Source organism: Elaeis guineensis, chromosome 2, assembly GCF_000442705.2.
Source record: "Elaeis guineensis isolate ETL-2024a chromosome 2, EG11, whole genome shotgun sequence".
Lineage (NCBI taxonomy): Eukaryota > Viridiplantae > Streptophyta > Magnoliopsida > Arecales > Arecaceae > Elaeis > Elaeis guineensis.
The window spans coordinates 81269603-81292973 of NC_025994.2; the positions used below are offsets into that span (position 1 = coordinate 81269603).

General features: G+C 35.0%; 2 protein-coding genes across 2 annotated transcripts; both read left to right on the forward strand.

Moving 5' to 3' along the window:
• Positions 1-1537: 1537 nt before the first annotated feature.
• LOC140855655 (PI-PLC X domain-containing protein At5g67130-like) lies at positions 1538-4157 on the forward strand. The gene is made up of 3 exons (XM_073251951.1): positions 1538-1757; positions 2186-2272; positions 3723-4157. The coding sequence occupies exons 1-3, from the start codon at positions 1548-1550 to the stop codon at positions 3756-3758; spliced, it is 333 nt and encodes a 110-aa protein (XP_073108052.1). The 5' UTR covers positions 1538-1547; the 3' UTR covers positions 3759-4157.
• Positions 4158-19021: 14864 nt separating this feature from the next.
• On the forward strand, positions 19022-23349 carry LOC105057148 (cytochrome P450 85A1). Its single transcript, XM_010939634.4, has 9 exons — positions 19022-19440; positions 20464-20785; positions 21369-21518; positions 21601-21849; positions 21945-22031; positions 22135-22213; positions 22347-22453; positions 22553-22677; positions 22925-23349. The coding sequence occupies exons 1-9, from the start codon at positions 19250-19252 to the stop codon at positions 23010-23012; spliced, it is 1398 nt and encodes a 465-aa protein (XP_010937936.1). The 5' UTR covers positions 19022-19249; the 3' UTR covers positions 23013-23349.
• The last annotated feature ends 22 nt before the right edge of the window (positions 23350-23371 follow it).

Consider the following 23371-nt stretch of genomic DNA (forward strand, 5'->3'; position numbering starts at 1 on the left):
TTGCTAGTAGTGGAGGAACTGACCATTTAAAGAGACATCAAGAGAGCCATGTTATGAGTGATGCTCGTCTTCAAAGCATCCTTAATATACAAGGGATAGTCTTGTAGGTAGTTTTGCATATAATCATGAAAATTAAAAAAATATTGATCAAATGGATAGTTAAGAATGAATTACTTTTTAGCTTATGTGAGTCTTTTAATTTTGAAGAGTATGTTCAGTTAACCCTACAACCCACTTACAGAAGAACTAGTAGACATACATTTAGAAGAGTAGCTATGACTAATTTTTTAGCAATGAAACAAAATTTGATCCAATCTCTCTCTGTCCTAAATTCAAAAATATTATTAACTTCTGATATTTGGACAGTATTTGTTGGTAGTTATTATTTTATTACTATTATTGATCATTATATTAAAATGATTGGGTATTAAATAAACATATTCTTGCTATTCGTGTTTTTGATTTTTTACATTCTAGATAACAAATTTCTAATGCTATTTATCAAACTGCATGTATATATGGTATTAGTAATAAAATTATATCTATTATTTTTGATAATGTATCTAATAATAACTTTGCTATTAGATTATTGAAAGATTATTTACATCTCATTCTAAATAGGAATTTATGGCATATCAAATGTGCATGTCATATTTTAAATCTCTCTATTTAATCTGGTATGGGTATGGTTCAAGATGTTATTATAAAAATTAAAAATATAATTTTTTTTATTCAAGCTTTAAGAGCAAGACTTTATAAATTTAAGTAAATATGTATAGACCATGGTAAACGTTTTAAAAAATTTAAACTTGATGTAGTTACTTGTTGGAACTTGACATATACAATGATACATGATGCATATCCATATAAAAATTTATTAAGTATATATATTAATGATTGTGGATTAGGTTTTACATTAACTGAAACTGATTGGATCAAAGATAAAATTTTGAAAGAATTTTTAGTTAGTTTTTATAATACTACTAAAATCTTTTTTGATGCTTATTATCCAACCTCTTGTTTATTTTTACAACAAGTATATCTTATTAACCAAAAATTTGTATAACATAGATATGATGATATTTTAGAGTCTATTATTTATGAAATAAAATCTAAATGGAATGAGTATTGGGATATAATATGTCTTATGCATAACTTAGCTGTTGTATTTAATTCATGTATTAAATTAAATAATATTTTGATTTTACTTGATGTATATTATAAAAATATGAATCTAGATCCTAAACCTACTAAAATTGAAGTAAACCAATTTTTCATGATATTTATGCTTTATATGATGATAAGATTCATCGATCTAGTGCTCCTCGTTCACAAACCTCCATCTTTTCTTCTATTACTTCTCGTTCATTATCTATTTTCTCATTCATTGTACATAAGAGACATACACATGCTTCTTTAAATTAAGCAATGGCACGTGCCTTCTTTCATCTACCATTCATTGACAAATTCTATCATATGATACTCCTTCAACTGTGTTAAATTTCTTTTACACTGTTGTTGGTTGATGCATAGATGGTGACGGTGGGATGAAAGCTGGGACATGCTTTAACCGGGCTGAGTCTTCAACTCTCAGTGATACAAGCAAATCTCTAGTTCTAGTGAACTATTTTCGAACAATACCAGATAAGTCAAGAACATGCGTAGATAATTCAGCAGACCTTATTAACATGCTCCACACATGTTATGGTGCTACTGGTAATCGATGGGCTAATTTTGTGGCTGTCAACTACTACAAGGTATGCACAAACACATTTCTCTCTGCTTTCAGTTGTTTCTAGGTCTGTCATACTTCTAACTTAGCTAGGTAACAAGTGTTATAGATTGCCCCTTCTTTTTTTTTCTTTTGATGGGAACAAGTGTTATAGATTGCTGTAAGGGAACTCATATACATAACATACCGACCAGAAAACTGCAATAGAAAATAGTTGTTCGATCAGATAGGATCTTTTGACTGTTTCCATACCAGGGCAGAATATGGCATACACTGAAGCTGTGTGATCATACATGTCATCTGGTCTTGCTTGGGTCATTTGAGACATGTCTAGCAAACAAGGCTCCTTTAGTTGGAGTATTAGATAAAGTCTGTATTCTAAAGTTTATCACTAACTAGTGATGTCTTCAATGACTCTATGTACCATGATGTCACAACTTATTTTGACTGCAGAGGAGTGAGGGAGGGGGAGCATTTCAGGCGACAGACATGCTTAATGGGAGGCTGTTGTGTGGTTGTGATGATGTCCATTCTTGCACTGTAAGATCTTCATTTGTGCCCCTGATATTTATGTTGTTAAGTCTTTCAAACTTATAACTGTTTAAAGGAGTATAATATGGGTCCAATGGACTTAAATTTATTGGTGCAAATCCAGTTCAAACTAGTTGCAACAGATGATTGCCCAACCTATCACCATTGTTAAACACAATAATCATGTGAATGGAACTCCATATTTTGGGCAGATGTAAACTTTATTATGAAGGAGAGTGCACAATGCCCAACATAATCCTGATGGATTTAGTATGTTCCATTTTTTTCAAAAATCTTTAAGATGTGCCAGCAACTTAATAATGTTCCAGTAATCCCATACATAAATCCATAATATAAAGACGTGAAGTTTGAGGCACCTTTATGTCCAATTACTTCTATATATGATGTCTAGTGGGATATAAGCGGTATGATATGAAATTTACCTTACACTGAAGCATACCTTCTAACACATAAACTGTTGATTGGAAGTGTATTCTCCAAGCGCACATCTGCACTCTTCAAGTGTCTCAGTCACAGCCTTGATATGTATTTTATTCTTGCCTAAATGGTGCAGACATACCTGTCACACTGCTTTAGTGCACTGTGACATAGAGCTAAAATGAGCATAAATATAGCTGCCTTCTCAACATTTTTACTAGATATGGTGGAAAGGTTTTTGACTTTGTGATATCAAAATATGGTCTATTGCAACTTGGAGGCATGCTATTTTTGATGGAACCAGGCAACTCAGCAGTGGTTACATTACTTGTGGGTTATAAATTTGTTTTTTTAGCAATGCAATGGATAATCTTTGAATTGCAATAATTATCACAATCCCAAAAGCTTCAGCAGTTTGTTAAATAGTGCTTTCAAGACAATTATAAGGCCCTGTATTGATCTGAATGTTGGATAGTTAGAGGGGACCATAAGCATTGATTGAGTTTAAACAAAAAGGGGACTGAATTGGAAGGTGATCAAACTACGAGGGATTAATTTAGTAAAGACCGAATTCCACAGAGATCTAAAGTTGTAGCAAATGATAATAAGAGACAGTTTGCTTCGGTTGATATAGACCTGTCAAGCATAGAAGGGGGACAAACCTTATTTAGGGGATTGCTGAAAAATATAGTTTATGATTCATTATAAGCCTAGGCAAGATTCAGATAGAAAGACTGAGATATGATCTAATGATGGTTTCAATTTGGGAAAACCTAACCTTAAATAGCACCCAGATTCCTCTCCATAAGTAAGACTCTGGTAGAAATAGCAAGAAATTCTTGAGTTAAACTGTAATTCCAGTTGGTTAATTTTAGTAAAAAGTAGCATAACAGCAATGTAGATTAGGAGATTGAGATGAAACGACATTTATTTTCAAATATGATTGCAATAAATTTTGGAGAAAGGAGTAAAAAAAAAGTTTTTAACTTTTTTTTTTTTTTTACTTCTTTTGTCTGTGTAGCCTGGGTCTACTTCTGGAGCATGCACTCCTCCATAACAGTGATGGTGGAACAACTCCTTGGAAGATTAAGGCATTCCTGGTCGCAAGTACCCCATGAATGGCAAATTAGCACAGCTTCTAATGATAATGCCTTCAAGCTGTGTCTGCAATATGTAACTCCTTCAAAGCATTATTCCAAAAAGTTACGGCAGCAGGAGGATATCATTGGGAGCCTGCAATATGTAACAGGCTGGTGATAATTAGAGATAGTGAAAATTTCTGCCTGATGAACAGGTGTGATCTGGATGGCTTCTTTTGCTGCATGACAGCAAACAAATGCTTCTTTTCATTGGTTTGTGTGATGATGAAAATGAACTGGTCTAAACTCTGACCACAATCTCCATATTGCATTAGTCGGCACTTTTGCTGAGTCTCTCAGTTTGTTTGAAAGTGATACATCTGTTTGATGCTCATTTTCTTATAGATTTATCTGAGAAAGCATCAATGTCATCTTCTGTAAATGGTTCGTCAGGCATGCCTTTTTTTAAAAAAAAAAAAAAAAAAAACTCTTTCAGGCAATGTTGACATTGCCCCAGCACCCCACAATTCTCTCCATTAACATTACCAACTTCCACATCTCGCAGTGCCCCTGGATGAATGATGATTCCAGTATGTTTAAGAAAGCTCTATCTCACTGTTCTTCAGCATGGTATGTTCTCAATATGTAGCAAGAAAGAAACTTTTCCATATATTTTCATTGGAGCCTGATTTTCATTTTTTTTTCCCCTGACTTTCTTGTCTTAAAATGATCTTTTTTATTCCAATTAATGGACTTTCTCCTCCATTCTTTCCATCTTAATTCCAATCTTAGTTTGTAGCTACTTTAATTAGAATTGTACAAGTTACGGTTGCACATAATAAAGAAGAAGAACAAGAGAGGACTGCATAAAGGACACAAAGATTAATAACTAAGACTAACAATAATTCAAACGAAATTTCTACCGAAAATAAAATAATTGAATAAAAATGTGAATTTGAGCTTTAGAATAAGAAACAAGAATTAGAAGAATTCTTGCCTCTACAACTAGTTAAAAGAAAAATACTAGTAGATATATAAATAAACATTAAAAATTAGTCCTTCTAAAATAATTGGGTAGGCTGTGCATGTAATTGGAATACCTCAATGGCATATAATGTGCTAGTTTTGACATCTTAACTTGCGAGTCTTGGTTTGTGTGAAACTGCAAATCCATATGATTGATGAAAGGTGTGATATAAAACGATACAGTTCTTGTTTCCTTGCATCTAATCCTTGGCCAGCCTTATACAATTAATTTGTTATATTATGTAGTATAGGTACAGCTTGACTCAAATTCAAAATGCTTGACCAGAATTTCATTCACAATGTTGGAGTTTGATAAACTGCAGCTTTTAACTACTAATTCTCCATTACTATAAAAAAGCTATGTATCATAAATGTTGAATGTTCTAATTCTTTATAACCATTACGACTCGAGAATTCAAATTCATAAAGAAATTCAAAATTCATTATGTTGTTAGGCATCTTGAGTCTAACAATCCAACACCGTATCTAAAAAGATTTGCTAGGAGTTATGTATGTGTGTGTGCGTGGGTGTAGATATAGATATGTAGACTTTTTTAAAGTATTTAAGATCTTCTTGGAGCATAGCCGATAGATTTAAAAGACATGCACCAAATCCTCACATTGACCCTCATTCCTGGTAGCATGCTATATTCCCTCAAGAACTCGTATCGATTTAGGGTGATACCAACGTCTACGCACAAACTCCTATCCTTGGTGGCTAGCTTGGGTTGGGGTATGGCAAAAATGGCCAAACCGCAAACTCGAACTAAACCGTTGATTTGGTTCGGTTTAAATCAGTTTTCCTATAGTTGGTTTCGTCTCAATTCAAAAAATTTTCAAACTATAAAGTTGGTTTGGTTTCCGGTTTGGATTTTTAAGATATCAATCCAAACAAAAATAAACCAACACATGTACATATAACTATTATTAACAAGAATATCAACTGAAGCTCATTCAAGTGTAAGCCTACACCCCTTGCTAACTTGTTTTAATATTGGGTTCATACAATTGCAAGCCCAGGAAAAGTTACAACAGTATTGTGAAAATTGACTTCAGGTCAATCTAACCTAAAGCAAAAATAGCATCTTCTAAACCTGCTAAACTAAACCAAAATCGAAACTAATTTCTTAGTTCCGTTTCATTCAATTTTTACAAAGCATTAGTTTGGTTACAAATTCAATTTTAAGAAACTGATCTAAATCAGTTGTTTCAATTCTACCCATAAACCGAACTGATCCAACACGTGCACAACTCTAAGCTTGGATGGTTGTATCTTGGAGTCTGGCATTACCTTCCACTTAGATTTGGAGATCTTAGTGCTCCCTTGTTGGAACCCCCAAGGGGTCCCAATAGTTTGGACTTGAGTAGGCCGAAAAATGATGTAAAACCTCAACAGGAGCAATGCTAAGCCAAATATATGACTCATGCTCCTTTAAGTTCCATGTTTGTAGTTGCTGCCGACGTCAATGCAATCAATCATATCTCTCTCAGAAGCTGGTTGGTGAATTTTCATTTTGTTTCAGGATTCTTCCTATCTGCGAAGCACTAATAGCAAGGCCAGTGCAGCTGCAAGACTGTTTGAAAACCAAAAAGTTGATCCCAATTTTTGTTGACTCGCCCGCAATATGTGCTTTGGAATACAAGATAATGCAGCGTACCATGACGTTCTTTTTTTTTTTTTTTTTTTTGTTGACAAAAACTCTTCTTTTGATTCATTTCTTGATCTGATGTGGTCCTTGTGCTTAATTTGTTAGGCAAGTTACCATCTATTGGAGACGTGTCCAATAAGGTAATGGACTTTGGGTAGAAATTGCTGCAAGCTTAATTAGTAGGGGTGGTCCTTGAAACTTGAAAGGGAGTGCACATGGGCTGGGCCAATTTTGTTCAACAAACTTGTCTTTTATCAGCATAGATGCAAGCCTGATCATATATATCTCAATCTGTTTGCTGTTCAGCTTAGAGATCAACTAGAAACTCTGCTCATTGCCTCGGCATAGCCAATGAAAGCCTTGACCTGTATTTTGTTTGGTATCGAGCACGTTGAACAAATATTAAAATTGGTTCTATCTCATGGGAAAAAGTTAGGCAGAGAGGACAAATTTAATTGAAAACGTTTAACAATGTTTAAAACTTTTTTAAGTTTGTCAGTATAGGACAGGGGAGGGTACTGGTGCCAATGAGTCAACAATATGTGCTTGGAAGTCCAAAAGAAACAGGAGTGAAAGACCATGGAGGGCTTGCATGGAAGCTTCAAGAAGTGATTCAAAAAAGTTTTCCAATTCAAATTATTAACAGAACAGCTTGACTGAATCCTATGAGGATGTAATATGATATGTTCTTTGTATCTATGCTTTATTTTTCATTTGGCATTTATCTATGGTCCAACAGATCGGAACAATAATTATTTCTATGAAACTTAGTTTTTTCTGTGTCATATCAGAAGTCCTGTTTGCTTAAATGCAGATTGAGCTGTCATGGTCATATGGAATCATATATTATCAAAAGCCGACTATATATATAAGCGTTTTTTTTTTTTTTTCCACCCCAATGAGTAATACCATATAGGCATTGTTAGCTGTAATGATATATATAATCCAGTAACATGCTTCCATTTATTATGCTACGTAAGTAATTCCATAGTTCAGCAAAAAAATTCCTTTATTGAGAGAGAGTTTTCATAAAAAAAGTCAGACTAAATGACTGAAAACTTTCAGCTTGCAGTTACCAAAGAAAAGAACATCTGTTGACGAAAAGAAGAGAGAGAGTTTGAAAGAACTATACTAGGACCATGGTCAAAGTTTGAATTCGGTGCTTCATAGAGCTTGGTGCTTTATTATTCTATTTCGCATGTGAAGAGCTAGGCTGTTTAAAGGATGCATCATGTGATATAGGCTGAATCAATCTTAAATTAGCTTTATTCCAAATTTTGATTCTTTATACTTACCAACATGCACATATTAAGGCTTTGTGTGTGAATATATGAAAAGAAGAGAGATTGTTTATAGTACCTGCCCTAATTCTAGGCATAGATCAGCCACCTTGTTATTGTTAATTTAGAGGCATGGTCTGTTTGCGTTTGAGAGGATGCTATTTCTTATCTCAATCATGATTGCGATAATTTGGGTCACTCTAGCTTTGGGTTCCCATGGCTATCAAGTTGTGATGCTTGAGCTACTACCATGGTTTATTTGTAGGCCATTGTTGGAGTGGTGAGGCACAAACTTTTTAATAGAAAGAAACCCTTAGTACGTAGTGCTTTGATTAAGAGCACTATGTGACAACTTATTCCTTTGGTAAATTGAACTTGGAGTTGAGTTGCTTAAGATAATAGTAGCTGATTTGAGAAAGATAAAATAATCCGAAGCTTGTTTCGGTGCAAATTAATTATCTTTGAACTGCTGTCTCAGATCAATGAAGCGCAGTTAGTGAGACAAACCCTTGTTTTCGTTTATCTCGAAATCAGAATCACATTAAGTTAAATAATACTTGAGTTCTACTGAAGGAGAGGTTTGGTGAAAATGAAATAAATAGATATTGACAAATATCTTCATTTCACAAACTTTCATCCAGAGAGCTGCTACGAAAGTTCTTGTGAATACTTGATTAGCTATAGAAATATATATATAAGAAAATGTAATTTGTAAATTGCTCAGTCATAATAATTTTTCAGATATATAAGTTGGGTCCAGTAACAAGTGTGTGATTTTTTTTAAAAAAAAATATAAATCAGCCTTGAATTTAGGATGGACTAATGCTTGAAAAGAAATCCTTTCCTTAGGGTCTCAAGGTCCTCACCAGAATGCGCTAACTACTGTTGCAATGAGGGTGGCCACAGTAGCCCAGTAGAAAAGGGAAACAAAATGGAGTAAGAAGAGAAGGTAGAGCAGAGGATAACAATATCAGCAAGGACAGGCTCTGGCATTACACAAATGTGGTTGGGGCCTAAACACATGGGTGTGCACTAGTTTTGTGCAGTGGAGCCAGTCGGGTACAGGATCTTTCTGGTAACATGTTGGCTGGAAGCATTGCAAACCTTGTTCCAACTTTTATGAGGACCATACATTTTATAATGGTTCTGTTCACAACCGTGCGAAGGATTATTTCTCATTCCCTATCATATTTGGGTGTCTCGTAACAACAGTATCTTCGAGACTAGGTGGTAGTCATTGAGGTTTATATTGAAGCGAACTGTCACTACAATAAAAATGGTTATTAACTATATTTTTAAATATTATTATAAATCAAAAAAATATCATAAATATTTTTAACGATATTTTTATATGTGCTGTCTTAAAATGATATCGACAATTAATTATTGATATTTTTTTTGTACTATCTTAAGATGGTTTCGATAATTAATTATTGATATTCTTAAAAAAATATCGATAAAAATTTTTATTTTAGCGGCATATATAAGTGTCTTAAAATCTTAATGTCAGTATTTTTTATATGCCGATAAAAATTAAGTAGGATTCAAACCAATGATCTTTTATTTGAATAGCAAATTCTTAACCATCGACTCATAACTTATATTATTAACATATAAGTATAATTTATTTAACATATTAATATACATTCATATCATTAAATAAGTAATATTAAGAATATATATGTATAATAACATATTGTATGAGATCGATATAACTAAATCAAGCTCTATATAAAATTAATAATTTAAAATTTAGTGATAATTTTTTAAAATCGTATAAATTATGATATTATTTATCGACATATTTGTTAAATACTATACAATATAAATTTAAAATGATATATATAATAAAATATCATAAAATATAAATTTATAGTGACATTTATAATAAAATACCATAAAATATAAATTTATAGCGGCATTTATGATAAATATCACTAATAAAAAAAATATTTATTGAAAGATAGCGATATTTTTTACCAAAATATAGTCAAAAAAGAGATCTTAGCAGCATATAATAAGAAATGCCATAAGCAATTTATCGCTAAAAATCATTTTTGTTGCAGTGTGTTATCCAATCCACTGAGATCATTGACTGGCTACCCTTGGTTCGACCTTTTCGACTCAAAAAACTTGAAATTTTTCCTTCACTCCTGCCGCACCTCATAGAGTCTTTATCTCTTAGAAGTCCCCACCCTCGATCTGGCTTAAGATCAATTTTGATGGTAGTGTGATTGGTAGTCATGATGGTGCTAGCTTTATGATTTGGAGCCATGACTTCGGGCTCATTGCTGCTGGAGGGATTCATCTCTTCATACCCAATGTTTCTAGTGCAAAGCAATGGGCTACTAAGGAGGGTATCAGGTATGCTCAGTTAGAGCTTTGGACCAATAGGTTTATTGTTGAGAGGGATTCTACTACGACGATTGACTGGTTGCGAGGATAGGTGGGACTTGCTTTGGAACACCTGCTTGTTTCCGACATCAAAAAGCTATTGGGGGACTATGCCTTTGTAGAGGCTAGGCATGTATACCATGAAGCAAATGATATTGCGGATTGGATTGCTAGATTCATAGTTGAGCAATTCTGAAGAAATTTTGTGGATAGCAGCTGCTGTTTTATCCATCCCTGCTTGAAATATTCTTTTTTTTTTTTTTTATCTTGTTAGTTGTATTCATACTCGTATAGTGTGAGCACTCCGTCTTATCCAAAAAAAAAAAAAATGTTTTAAAAAATGTTTAATTCCTTCTTCTTTTCGAAAGGTTTAGAAGAAGGTTAAAACTCCTTTATCATGGATTTGGATGGTTTTATCTTTTCTTGTTTTCTTTTTAATAATACACTCAACTCATGCGGGGCTTCCATTTCCAGTTTTGTGTAACTAAATAACTTGGAGAAGATAAGGGGAAAATGCACCTAAAAAACACTATCTCTCTCTCTCTCTAAGATGGACACACACGGGGGAGACACACACAAAAAAGAAAAAGGAGAAAAAAGAGCTCCCCTCGTTTGCTTGCGCTCTCAACGACAATTTTCTTCTTTATATGTAGATCAAACTTGCATCTTTACAAATACTGCTAAATGAATCATAATCTTGTGAGTTGAGTTTTTTATGCTCATGACCATTGCAAATGTTGCATCTGGACTTCAATATGGCTCTTTGACGTATGTATCTCAAACATACTTTTGTACATATGAAGCTTTTGGGTTTTCAATACTTTTTCTTTTCCTGTAGATTTTTTCCAAATTTAACGACCATAGCTTATATGACAATGCTAATAAGGTATGGCTGCATGTTACTAAAACCAGAATCTCGTTACATCTCTCTTTTTTTCCCATGGAAGAAAATATTACCTCTGTTACTCTTTTTAATGTGGAAAGCTACTATTAGCTAGAATTGATAAAAAGATGTTCTCAAACTTTGATTGTGGATCCATATTGTTAATGAGACAACTCTTGCTGGTATAGATTAAACATGGAGCTTCATAGTTGCTACCGATCAATTTCTCTTTTAAGGTATTTTAAATTAAACAATCTAGATCATCTATAATTACACCTTTTAAATTATGTATAGTGTCTCAAGCTCATGCAATTGATATATCATTATCCTTTATAAATGGAGAAGTAGAATTCATCAATCCCTTCAAACAGAAACATGACCCTACTTTTTTTTGCAAAAGATCTAATTATCGTAACACAAACAATCATCATACATCTTAGATTCAGTGGATCTTCAATTGTCAGCTCTATTAACACTACATGTGAAAGAGATATTTTGCCATGAGACCACCATGTGCATGAATACGACACTAGCTGGCTACTCTAAATCCATCTCCTATAAAAATCTATATCCCAAAGAATTGATTTTTTTTTTTAAAAAAAAATTAAGAAATAAGGAAAACTCAAACAAAATATCCGGACTAGAGATATTAATTTTATCCTCCCAAAAATTTTCATGACCTTGGGAATCAAACTAAGTTGGCCCCCACCCATGTGATCAGTGTACGGCGGAATGAATTGATGAGGTTTTAAACCAACAAGGGACAAACTATTGGAATTTGGGCTTCTGGGAAACCCCTCCCTTTTGGTTCCCTTAGCTTGGCCCCGGCCGGCCAACCCACCCATCACCTCGGCTCCTTTATGGGGTTGGGAACCCGAGGCTGAGCACCCGCACGTGTGACCGTGGGAGTCTCACGTGTACTCGTCACCTAGCTCTGGCCCCCATTTTCCTTGGTCTGCGTGCCAAAAGTTCTCACCGGTCAATGTTGCATCCAAGCATGGGAGAAGAGCTTACGGAAGCCATTGTTTGTTACGTGGAAGGCAGAAGAAATGGGGCCCCACCAGCTGCATGATGGTGAGATATCACGTCGGCACTTAAGGGCACCACGAGACTGGATGAGATTGGGGGGGATGCTTCGGATGCCGGCTAAGTGGCTGGTGAAAGGTGAGAGCGAGTCCATCGTTTGTCCATGTGGCTCAGCTGATCTTTATGGATTGGTTCCGTGATATCAGGGAAAGGGAGCTGGACTTTGTTTGGTTTCTTGTTTGGTTCCGTGAGGTCTCAGCAGGGAAAGGGAGCATGGATGACTATTGGTAATAATCTTTGGTGGGTGGGTGCACTTTAATTCTATTGCTTCTTTTTTTTTTTTTTTTTTGGTAAGAAATTTTATTGCTCCTTCCAGAGAGAGCAAAAACTAGGAGGAATACGGATGATCAACCAGGGGAGGAGGTTTCGGATTTTAGGGTTCATAGCTAAGAATATCAGCTGCCTTGCTTTCATTAATGCTGTCGAAGGTTAATTTATCAGAAAATCTGGTCCTCCGTTTCATGATACGTGATACGTTACGCTTACTGTATTGCACTACTTTTACGTATTCCCAGTCTCACAGGTGATAACCTATAGGATCCTTATCACATGTATGTTATTATATCTTTATATTAATGAAGCTGCCTGTACCTACTTGTACAAAAAAAAAAAAAAAAGCAGAAGCAAAAACTAGAGAAAAAAAAAAAGTTATATAAGTTTCAAAGATGGAGATGAAGATTGTTTTATTTTTCAGAAATGACATGTTGGCTTAATTTGCAAAGTCTTGCAGTCGGTGTATGATATCAGACAACCTTAGCCTTCTATTTTTCCATTTATTATAAAACTCTCATGCATGCAATGCACTCCAAAACTTTTTTAATTCAAATATTTTACCAGCTCGGCCGTCAAAGGATACATGATGTGCTTGACCGTAGCATGCATGTTTCAGAAATACTACACCAAAACTTTCCCTTTTATTTTCTTCTGTGAAGAGGCGATTGGTCCGCAACTTTTTATTCATGTTCTCATCCTTCTGTTACAATACATGGAAAAGAAAGCTTTTTTTTTTTTTTTTTTTCCTCCAGTACTTCCTATTCGGAAACAGGGACGCACCCTCTCTTTCTTTCTTTCTTTTGTCACTTATTAAAATGCATTAGATGTGGAAAAGGAGAGGAACCCACATGGGCGAGGGAGAGAGGAAGAAGACAAGAGAGAGGCCCTCGTGCAAATGAGCTGTGACTGATTGATTTGGCCCACCCTCCTTTATTGAAGCCAAGGGCAGGCATGTGATGCGGCTGGACATTCCTCCCTCGTGTACACGTACATCCTACCACCCTTTGTCTCTTTTTAAACAGTCCTTCTCTCCCCGTACCACCACGGTACAGTGTATGGATCAGCCTTTCCCTTGTGCCCCATTCTTGCACCCGTGTGTCTCTGGGACCAAATAATTCCCATCCTGCATGACATGGTCATGCCACGCCATTGGCATAGAATCCAAGTCAGTTAGACCTCTCGATCTGCCTTAATTAATGTGATTGGAACATTGATCATGATTAGATCAGATAATTATGATTATTCATCATGGGAGAATATAAAAAAAAATGAAAGAAGAGAATAATTTTTTGCTCTGATGCTACGTCAAGCTAGAAAATTTATAGCTAAAAAATTTAATTTTTATTAGCTATGGCAATAGATTTATGTGCACTTCATATAAGATAAATATCTCTGCATCAAAAGAATTATATAAAATTTGATATGATACATATAAAAAAAATATAAATATATATATAATTTTAAAATGAAGTACATGATGAAATTTGATTAAGGAACGAATGTATATATCTTGATTGCATATGTAGTCATATCATAATTGGTTATATCATTAAATTTAGTTGGATGATTTGTTGAAATGATTAAGAAGTGATTTTCATCACATAGCTGATCATATTTGATGAATTTGATTGCATAATTTGTTGAAAGAATCAAAAAAAAAAAAAATTTTGATCATATGAGATTGTATGACTTTAATCAGTCAGCTAACATGCCACTTGCTATGATTAGAAATAGGACAAATGAGATGGTGCTAGATATTTATTCGTTATTGGTCCTACAATCATGTTTGTGCATAAATGATTAGCAAGTGCCAATCGAGGCATAGCCTCTTGTGCGTGCTTGGCTGAGCGTGGAAATGAATCATGTACTTCTGTGCAAGCCTTCTATCAAGTAAAAAAGTTTTTGAGACAAATATCAAGGAAAAAGTTCTCAAATGCCGTGAATTTTAGAAGAAAATCAATGCTGATCATGTTGTTTGTCATCATGTGATGACTTTTGGAGAGTTCAATCATTGAAGCAAATCAACAAGTTAAAGAGTTTTCTATGATATTTTCTAAATTTTATATTAAAAATTTAAAAAAAAAATATCATAACCATTCATTTTTTTATGAATATATATATATATATATATATATATATATATATATATATATTTTTTTTTTTTTTTTTTTTTTTCTGATAGCAGGTTACCTACCGGCCTCTCCTCCTCCACTTTTGAATCAAGGGTCGAGACCATGTACTTGTACAGAAATTTGGAAGCACCATAGCAAAAATTTTAAATTAAAAAAAAAAATCTAAATTGGCAACATCTATATAGCTGTTTTATTTTTTTTATCAAGAGAGACAATGGGAGAGAGTCCTACCCATAATATAACTATCTAGCTTTAAATGTTTCAAAATGCATCATGCAAGACTTATACCTACAACTTCTAATTGTTAATCAAAGGAACGTGACAACTCACATGCATCATAATATGATAAATTGAAGACAAGTTACAACAACTCATGTATGCAAGGGGAGATGGAGCTAGAGCAATTGCAATGTCCATTTTTATACTCCTTAGTTCATGTAAAATTATTTTAAACTTGAGCATTTCAAGTTTAATTTCAAAAGATCATTGACAAAATAAAAGCTTAGTATTATAAACCTATTAAAATTTTGTTGAGAGATAAGAATTCCTCCCTTGACATTAGAAATATTATTCTTTTTTTTTTTTTCTGCATCACAATTATTAGACGACACAAATTTTTATTCACGAACGATGCTAGTGTAAGACAAAAATCTCATATGAAAATGTCCTATTGCTGATGTATAACGTTATGGTACTTCTAATTTTCAGATAATATATATTGCTCTCTTTAAACAGGCAGTACTGTACCAGATCGAAAAAGAATAAAAAGGTTTCATTTTAGTTTCATTACTCTTTTTTTGTGTAAGACCTCTGTGTTGGTTAAATTAACTCCCTAAAGCCATCAATTAGATATATAATGGTTAATTCTGCCAAGATTACATGTTCAACTTATGAAAGAATGTATAATTATTACTAAATATGACTGTACCCTTTTTTTTTTTTTTGGGTAAACAAAATATGACTGTACTTCATCTTTGCACTGCAGACACTGAAAGCACTGGACCATCCAAACAGCAAAAGTTCCATTAGGCTCCCTGCTTTTAAGTTCTATTACATTGTTCTTTTTATTGTGATCTTTGATGGGGTGCACATTCTGAGCTACTTTTTTTATTGTCCCTCTCTCTCTCTCTCTCTCTCTCTCATAAATATGTATAGTTAAATTAGGAAAAGGAGAGGTAGCCACATGAGACAGAAGGCACAAGGTGAGGTGCTTGATTGATAAGCCCATGTACCTCCATGCATTACCCAACATTTTCCCCTCAAAATTTTACGGACGCAGGCATGTGGGTCTGGGTCTTGGACATTCCTCCCTCGTGTACATGTACTTTTATCCTTTTCCTCTGACAGGGTATCTCTGATATCTACACTCCCCGTTTTCGTAAAATCATGAGCATGGACTACATGTATCAAACCCCCTGTCCCAATTGCCTCCTCTTTTCCCTCGATGGATACAATGCACATATAAATCAACCCCTTCGTACAAACTCTCATTCGGAACCACCTTACATTTGCCTCATAGGTCCTAATCCACCAGGGTCCATTGTACCCGTAATTAAGATGTGATTGATGCGAGATCATGATTGGCATTGCATAATCACATGAGAAAAGCTAGGAATAAGCCAAGAAGATGTCACCATGCCTCTTGTCATAGCTCCAAGATTGATGGGTGATGCAATAATAAACATCGGTAGTAGATGGACAAGTCAAATGCTATGTCCATTTATGATTAAACTTTAATCAACTCTGTTAACTTTTTTCGTGCATAGGTCATAATCATGTTCTTGGTGTGCTGATACGCTAAGATTTGCGAAACATGAAAAGATAGTGAGTTTGTCATTTTATGGATTTTATTCAAAATTTAACCTGATTCTGAGCCAAGCCAGGGTCCTTTATTTTTGTCATCCATCTAAAAGTCATTTTCTCATTATTAATTCAATTTAATAATAATAATTCAACCATTATGCCTAACCATTAGGTGAGTCGATACGAAGATATTTCATCAAAAAAAATTTAATGGAGAGATAAAACTATAGCTTTTACATTAGCTTCCAATCATAAACACCGCTTGCAAGAGATTCAATCCATAGTAATATTTTCATTGATGATCTAGTTCTCGCTTTAGAGCTCCCTTATGTCTCCATCAGATCTTTTTCAGACATAGACATGATTACAATATCTCTCAACCTCATGCCTACCCTTTCATACCTTTTCTCTCTCTATATATTCCATGTACAGTGCGATTAGCACACCCAAATGATCTACAGATGGGCCAATCCACAACATGCACTGTCTCAATTTAAAGGGTCCGTAAGTCAAGCGTGGATAAAACCGAATTCTGGCCATCCAAAAACCTGATACATTTATCAATAAATTGACACATGTTATGTCCATTTCACTCCATGACCATGATCCAGAACCACCTTCTAACGTCGCCCATCTCAGAGATACAAGTCTATCCTCTTTCTTATTCCACACGCCCATGCTTCCATAGATGTCAACCATCTTGCTTTCATTCATATCTATCAGATTGGACTCTCTATCTCTCTCTCTCTCTCTCCCCTCTCACACATATGAAGTCCTACAGAGGCTCCGCCATAGCTCTGTGCCTATGAGCCTACAAGCCCATTAATTCTCTTGGCAATAAAATATGAGAAAAGTAGAGCAAAGAGCAACAGCGCCTTGGCTGTCAAATCACCATCTAAGGATCTCCTTGGGGCCAATCCCAACTACTATTTTTTTTTTAAAGACACTTCAAGGCAAGCAGTTCCCTCGAGCAAAGTCAAAAGATAGGCAAACCAGAGTATAATGGTCCCTGTTAACCCCAGTTATAGGGTCACCTTAATGCTTCGGTAACTCGGGTATCTTAATCCAAAAACTACTCGGTCGGTTTCTTATTTAGCTTTGCTCTTTTTTTGAGTTAGCATCGTTAAACGTGCCACCGAATGAAACAATGAGCACATAAATTAAATGGCTTTTCAAATGAAATTTCTGACTTGGAATAGTTTGGAGAACCAATCTTATCTACAGGTGCGCTCTTTTATAACACCTCAGCATGCCTTCACTGTTTGAATGCGGGCTTGCAGATCTTTTCGTGGTCATCCAACCGAAACGGATAAGTAACACAATTGAAGAGGAAAAAAGACAGTTGAAGCATAGTAATCAAAATTTTATATAATTTATTTAATATTTGAGTATTAAAATCTAGGCATTAAAATTTAAGATATTTTCGTGGCTGAAATTAAAATTGGATGGATTAGAGTAGGAAGCAGAGTGACCATATTGATTAGTGACTAACATAGAAAGATATTTTTTAAAAAATATTTTTTAATAAATCTGATAGAATGGAAGAAGTGAGTTGAGGTTGGATTTTTGAGATATTTTCGTTTCTTCTTTTAAAATAAAGATGAGATTCTTCCAATCAAATGGTTAGAGTTGAAAATTACGCATTCTCGTCCTCATTTCAAAACTAAATTCTTTTTAATCAAACATATTTTAAAAGTAAAAGATGCTTGATGATTTATGTTTATGAAGCAATAGCTCTACCTCTTAAGTTAAGAAAGAAATACTGTTAGTTAATCAAAAAATAATCCTATAAGCATGATCTTATGAGAAATATTTCTTCAGTGAAATGATTTTCTAGAAAGCTAATAACATTCTTTTCTCAAAAACTCTCTCCCTTACATTATCCTTTCTATTTTTTTTTTCTCTTTAATAATTTACATCTCTTAGTCTTTCCTTTTTGCTTTCATCTATTTATCTTTGTTCCTCCGTACATAACACAAATATTTCTACAAAAAACTCTTTAAATATATCTGCATATTTAAAGAGGCTTCCAATAAAAATGTTGTGCTCTCTATTGCTCACATCCAATTTACTTATGCAACAATAAGACATTATAACGAAGAAAAACTCATATCAAATTAAAGTGAATTTGCAAGCGGTTTTTATGATAGAAGCTCAGAAGAACTTTTTTTTTAAGGAAAAAAAAAAAAAAAAGTCCAAGTAAGCATCCAACAATAATAGAGAAAACAAAGAAATCAGCTAATTATCTAGGAGGGATCCACTCTTATTTATCCTAATTCTAATTCAGATGTATCCAAAAGATAGGTTACTGGAGAATATCTAATGGGATTAGCAGATCTACATGACAGGCATGTGAAGACCTCTCCCCTTTTTTTTTTTGTTGCTGCTGTTGACAGTACCATACACAACCTTCTCCCCTTTGCTCCAATGGGGTGGTGACCATGTGCCACCTCAACTGCCTTTTAATTGCCCTCCATTCTTTATTCTTCTCACATCTGAACGCCCCATCTCATTATTGAAAGCCTGTAGGTATAAACATCCAACCCTCCGACCATACATAAAGTTCTTATGTTATAAACTGTCATGTGATGTACCTAACAAAAACCCATCTAAAACAAAATACTGGCAACCTATGGAGATGCTCTCCCTAACTAACTATTTGACCATCCATGCAGAGGATTTAGGCTTGGAATTAGGCAGTGGAGGATACCACCCTTTAGTCTGTGGACTCAAAAAGGATTCTTGCTCCCTGAAACAGAGGCTCTTTTAACTGTTTTAACCTGTGGCTGTGATACTGGGTTTTCACCGCAGGAAATTTATCTTGTGTGGTTTCTGGGGGCCTATATAGAGGCATGCTCACTTCAGAGCAGGAGGAGCAGGAGCACCCATCTCATTTCTAGGACTCTGAGGTGGGGGTTGGGGAACTCCTGCTTGAGTGCAGAAATGGTGGTCTTGGGTTGGGTGCTTGGATTGGCACTGGGCTTCCTGGTTGTCTGCAGTGGTTTGTTGAGATGGAATGAGGTGAGGTTTAGGAAGAAGGGCCTCCCTCCAGGGACCATGGGATGGCCACTCTTTGGGGAGACAACAGAGTTTCTGAAGCAAGGGCCCAGCTTCATGAAAAACCAGAGACTTAGGTGAGCTTGGAGAGAGATGGACTCTCTTCCTTTGAGATATTTGAGATGCCAAAACAAGAAAGCCCTCAATGATAGGAAATATATTTTTCTTTATGAATGCATGAGATTTTGAACTCTCCTACGATAACTTAAGCTTTGATGGCAGGTTTTTCTCCTGTATGTTCTAAGAACCTTTTGGTGGTTGGACTGTAAATCCATTTTATCCAATTTTTTTCCCTTATGTCTCATGATACATAGTTGCAAATGAGATGCAACAATTTCTGTTCTCCTTCCCCTGTTCTTCAGAAAGTCTGATTTTTGGTAAGTGATGGCTTTTTTAGTGGGTGTTCCTTGTCACTGAAAAATGATTTATGACCCGCCAAAAGAAAGACGATTTTTCTGGGACATGAAGCATTTGCAGAAGTAAAAATGTTAGATATTCTGACTTCAGTGGCTTTTGCTGGAAAGTGGCCTTCTTGCTGCTTAAGCTTTTCTTGAACTCCATATCAAAGATTCAGTCTGCTAAAGGGAATTTTATCCACTGTTTTAACTGGTTCTGCAAGTACTTTGCTATTTGATATTACATCACTGTCCTTTATCCATTTCCTTTCCTTTAGCTATTTTGGCCCCCTTCTCTTAAGCGACAGAAATACTTGCTTTGGATCTCCGTCTCAAAGCTTGGCAATCATCTCTGCTTTTTATGAATTCATAAAAGCTCCTGTTTTCAGCTACCTTAAGATGATTGGCTCCCGTTTTTATCTACCTTAAGATGATTCCTGGGATAAATTGTCAGCATGACCATTCTCATATATTTACATTTTTTGAAAGAAATCATATATTTTCTATTTTTATAAGGTGGAAGCTATGCATACTGCATGTCAGTGAAGTATTTAACTTCTGGTTTATATGCAAGTAAAACATGCTCAAGTTTTGAAAGTCTAGAGCAGAAATTTTTGGTTTGTTGCTGTTAAACATGATTTTTTCCTCCTTTCAATTTATTCTAGTATAATTTCACTTATACAATTTTTTTTGTGAAATTTATAGGTATGGGAGCTTGTTTAAGTCACATATACTGGGATGTCCTACGGTGGTATGCATGGATCCAGAACTTAATAGATTCATTCTCATGAATGAAGGGAAGGGCTTTGTTCCTGGCTATCCACAGTCCATGCTGGATATATTGGGAAAATGCAACATTGCAGCCATTCATGGTTCCCTCCATAAGGCTATGAGAAGTGTCATGCTTGGTCTCATCAATCCTCCAGTGATCAAAGACCAACTCTTGCCCAAGATTGATGAGTTCATGAGATCTCATCTTAGCAGTTGGAGTGGGAGAATCATAGATATCCAAGAGAAAACCAAGGAGGTTTGTTGAATTTCCAACGGTCCAATGGGTTATTTAAACTCCAACCTCATTTTTAATTTTCTTTTGAGAAGAACGTTCATTTTTAATTCTCTTTTCGACTGTTTAAAAAAAAAAAATTGAGAAACTCTCTTCTCCAATGGTCAGTTGTTCTCTCCACAACACAGGGAAGGGAGGTAGGAGTGAGGGGGAAAGTCCTGATTGCAGAAGCTTCTACAAACAATATACACATATGTAATAATTACTAATTACCATCCATCAGTAGGGTTTCTACTTCTTTTCTTGTTACAATTTACAGCTCCCTGCCCTAACCAAGCCTGAAGTGAGAGAATCAATTTTTTTATACTTTGTATTAGCTAATTAGCAAAAAATAACAGAGTCTGCTATAATTGGCACAGAGTTGGCGCTTAGAAAGATGATAACCATGTAAGCTTTGAGATAAATCCTGTCTTCTTGTTCGTTTCATCTACAAATCCCATGAAAGCAAAGACTACAATTTAAACATGCAGAACTTATACCGAGTTCAAATTGTTTTAAAGCTATAGGTTTCCTTTTTAAAATTTATGACAATTTAGTTCTTTTTCAGATGGCGCTGCTGTCAGCCCTCAAGCAGATAGCTAGCATTGAAAATGGTCCACTTTCTGAAGCTCTCAAAACTGAGATCTTCCAACTTGTTCTTGGTACCCTTTCCTTGCCTATCAACCTTCCAGGCACAAATTACCACCGTGCATTCCAGGTAACTGCAAATTCTTGCAATCTTTTACCATCTCTTATTATTTATAAGATTTTGGTTCATTGCTAAGAGATCTCTTGTGCAGGCAAGGAAGAAGCTAGTAGGCATGCTGAGAGACATCATTGAGGGGAGAAGAGCTTCACAGTGCTCTTATAATGACATGCTTGATTCCCTCCTAAAGAATGACAACACCACAAAAGTAAAATTAACTGATGATCAGATCATTGATCTGATCATCGCTCTCGTCTATTCAGGCTATGAAACTGTTTCAACAACTTCAATGATGGCTGTAAAATATCTCCATGATCACCCAAGAGCTCTTGAGGAGATAAGGGTACAAAAAGTTCTCTTACACTAATTGAATTAAGCTTGTTACTGATTTTTACATAATTTTTGATATCTCCTATTTGTTATCCTAATCTCTTGAAGAATGAACATTTGAAAATCCGAGAAGGGAAGTCAGCAAAAGATGCAATTGATTGGAATGATTACAAGTCCATGAGTTTTACCAGAGCGGTAGGTCGATCACTTCAGCAGTGAGTTTCAGTGGCTTTTTCCTATTAATCTGAAACATTTTCAAATGGAATAGTCTAATAGAAAAATGCTGTTCTTGTTATAGGTAATTTTTGAAACTCTAAGAATAGCCACAGTTGTTAATGGGGTGCTCAGGAAAACAACCCAAGAGGTGGAAATGAAAGGTGGGTTCAGAGAAAAAATGGGAACCTATTTTTGTGGTTCCTATTAATCCTATGCTGAGTTATCCTCTGGTTACCTCAGGAATTTAACAAAAATTTGGTCCTTAATGCTTGATATCTACTGTGTTTTCTTCAGGATTTGTCATTCCAAAAGGGTGGAGAATTTATGTGTGCACTAGGGAGATCAATTATGACCCATTTTTGTATCCTGATCCTCTAACCTTCAATCCATGGAGATGGCTGGTGAGTGAGCGTGAGGCTAAAACATGCTTAAATAATTGAAGTCTCGCATGCTTCTTTCTAATTGAATGCACACTTCGATCTCTAATTCACTAACTACAGGAAAAGAACCTGGAGTCGCACCAGCATTTCATGATGTTTGGAGGAGGATGTAGGCTATGCCCAGGGAAAGAACTGGGGATAGCAGAAATTGCAACATTTCTTCACCACTTTGTAACCAGATACAGGTCCTTCTTTCTGCCCTTGGATCTTCAAATAGGCTTTTTTCTCTCTTTTGGGAAAATGATCATCAAGAAATATTCGTAAAATTTTGGAATGAAGCATTAGCTCACACATCTCTGTTGCTTGTCTTATAGTTCATGCAGCTTGAGTTAAATGACTAGAGAAATAGGATACCTTCTATCTTGGGCATAGATTTCACCATAAATCCTCTTAAAAGTAATTCTGATTGTTCTCGAAATACTTCTGTTGCAGATGGGAAGAAGTTGGAGGAGATAAAATACTGAAATTTCCAAGGGTTGAAGCTCCCAATGGTCTACATATCCGAGTTTGGGACTACTGAAGCTCATAGTGTATACATGTGTAGATAGGTTTACTCACAAATGAGCAAAGAAAAATGTTTGTTTTCTATTATTAATCAGTGAGATATTAGAAATATCATTAGTCATCACAAAGAGTACGCATCACATCACCCAAAAGTTTCTGTAAAGAGGACTGATAAGTACTGAGTGATGATATGTAGGCTTACTAACAACCGATCAAAGGAAAGTGCTTGTGTTTAGTTGGTGTTCCAATTGGGAAGTAGTGTCCTCTCATTACAGAAGTTTCTAGCTTGATCTAAGTTTGAATTTTCTTGTATTCCAATGTTTTATAAAGCGAGGATATTAACTATTAGATGATTCACTAGCTAAATTTTATGCA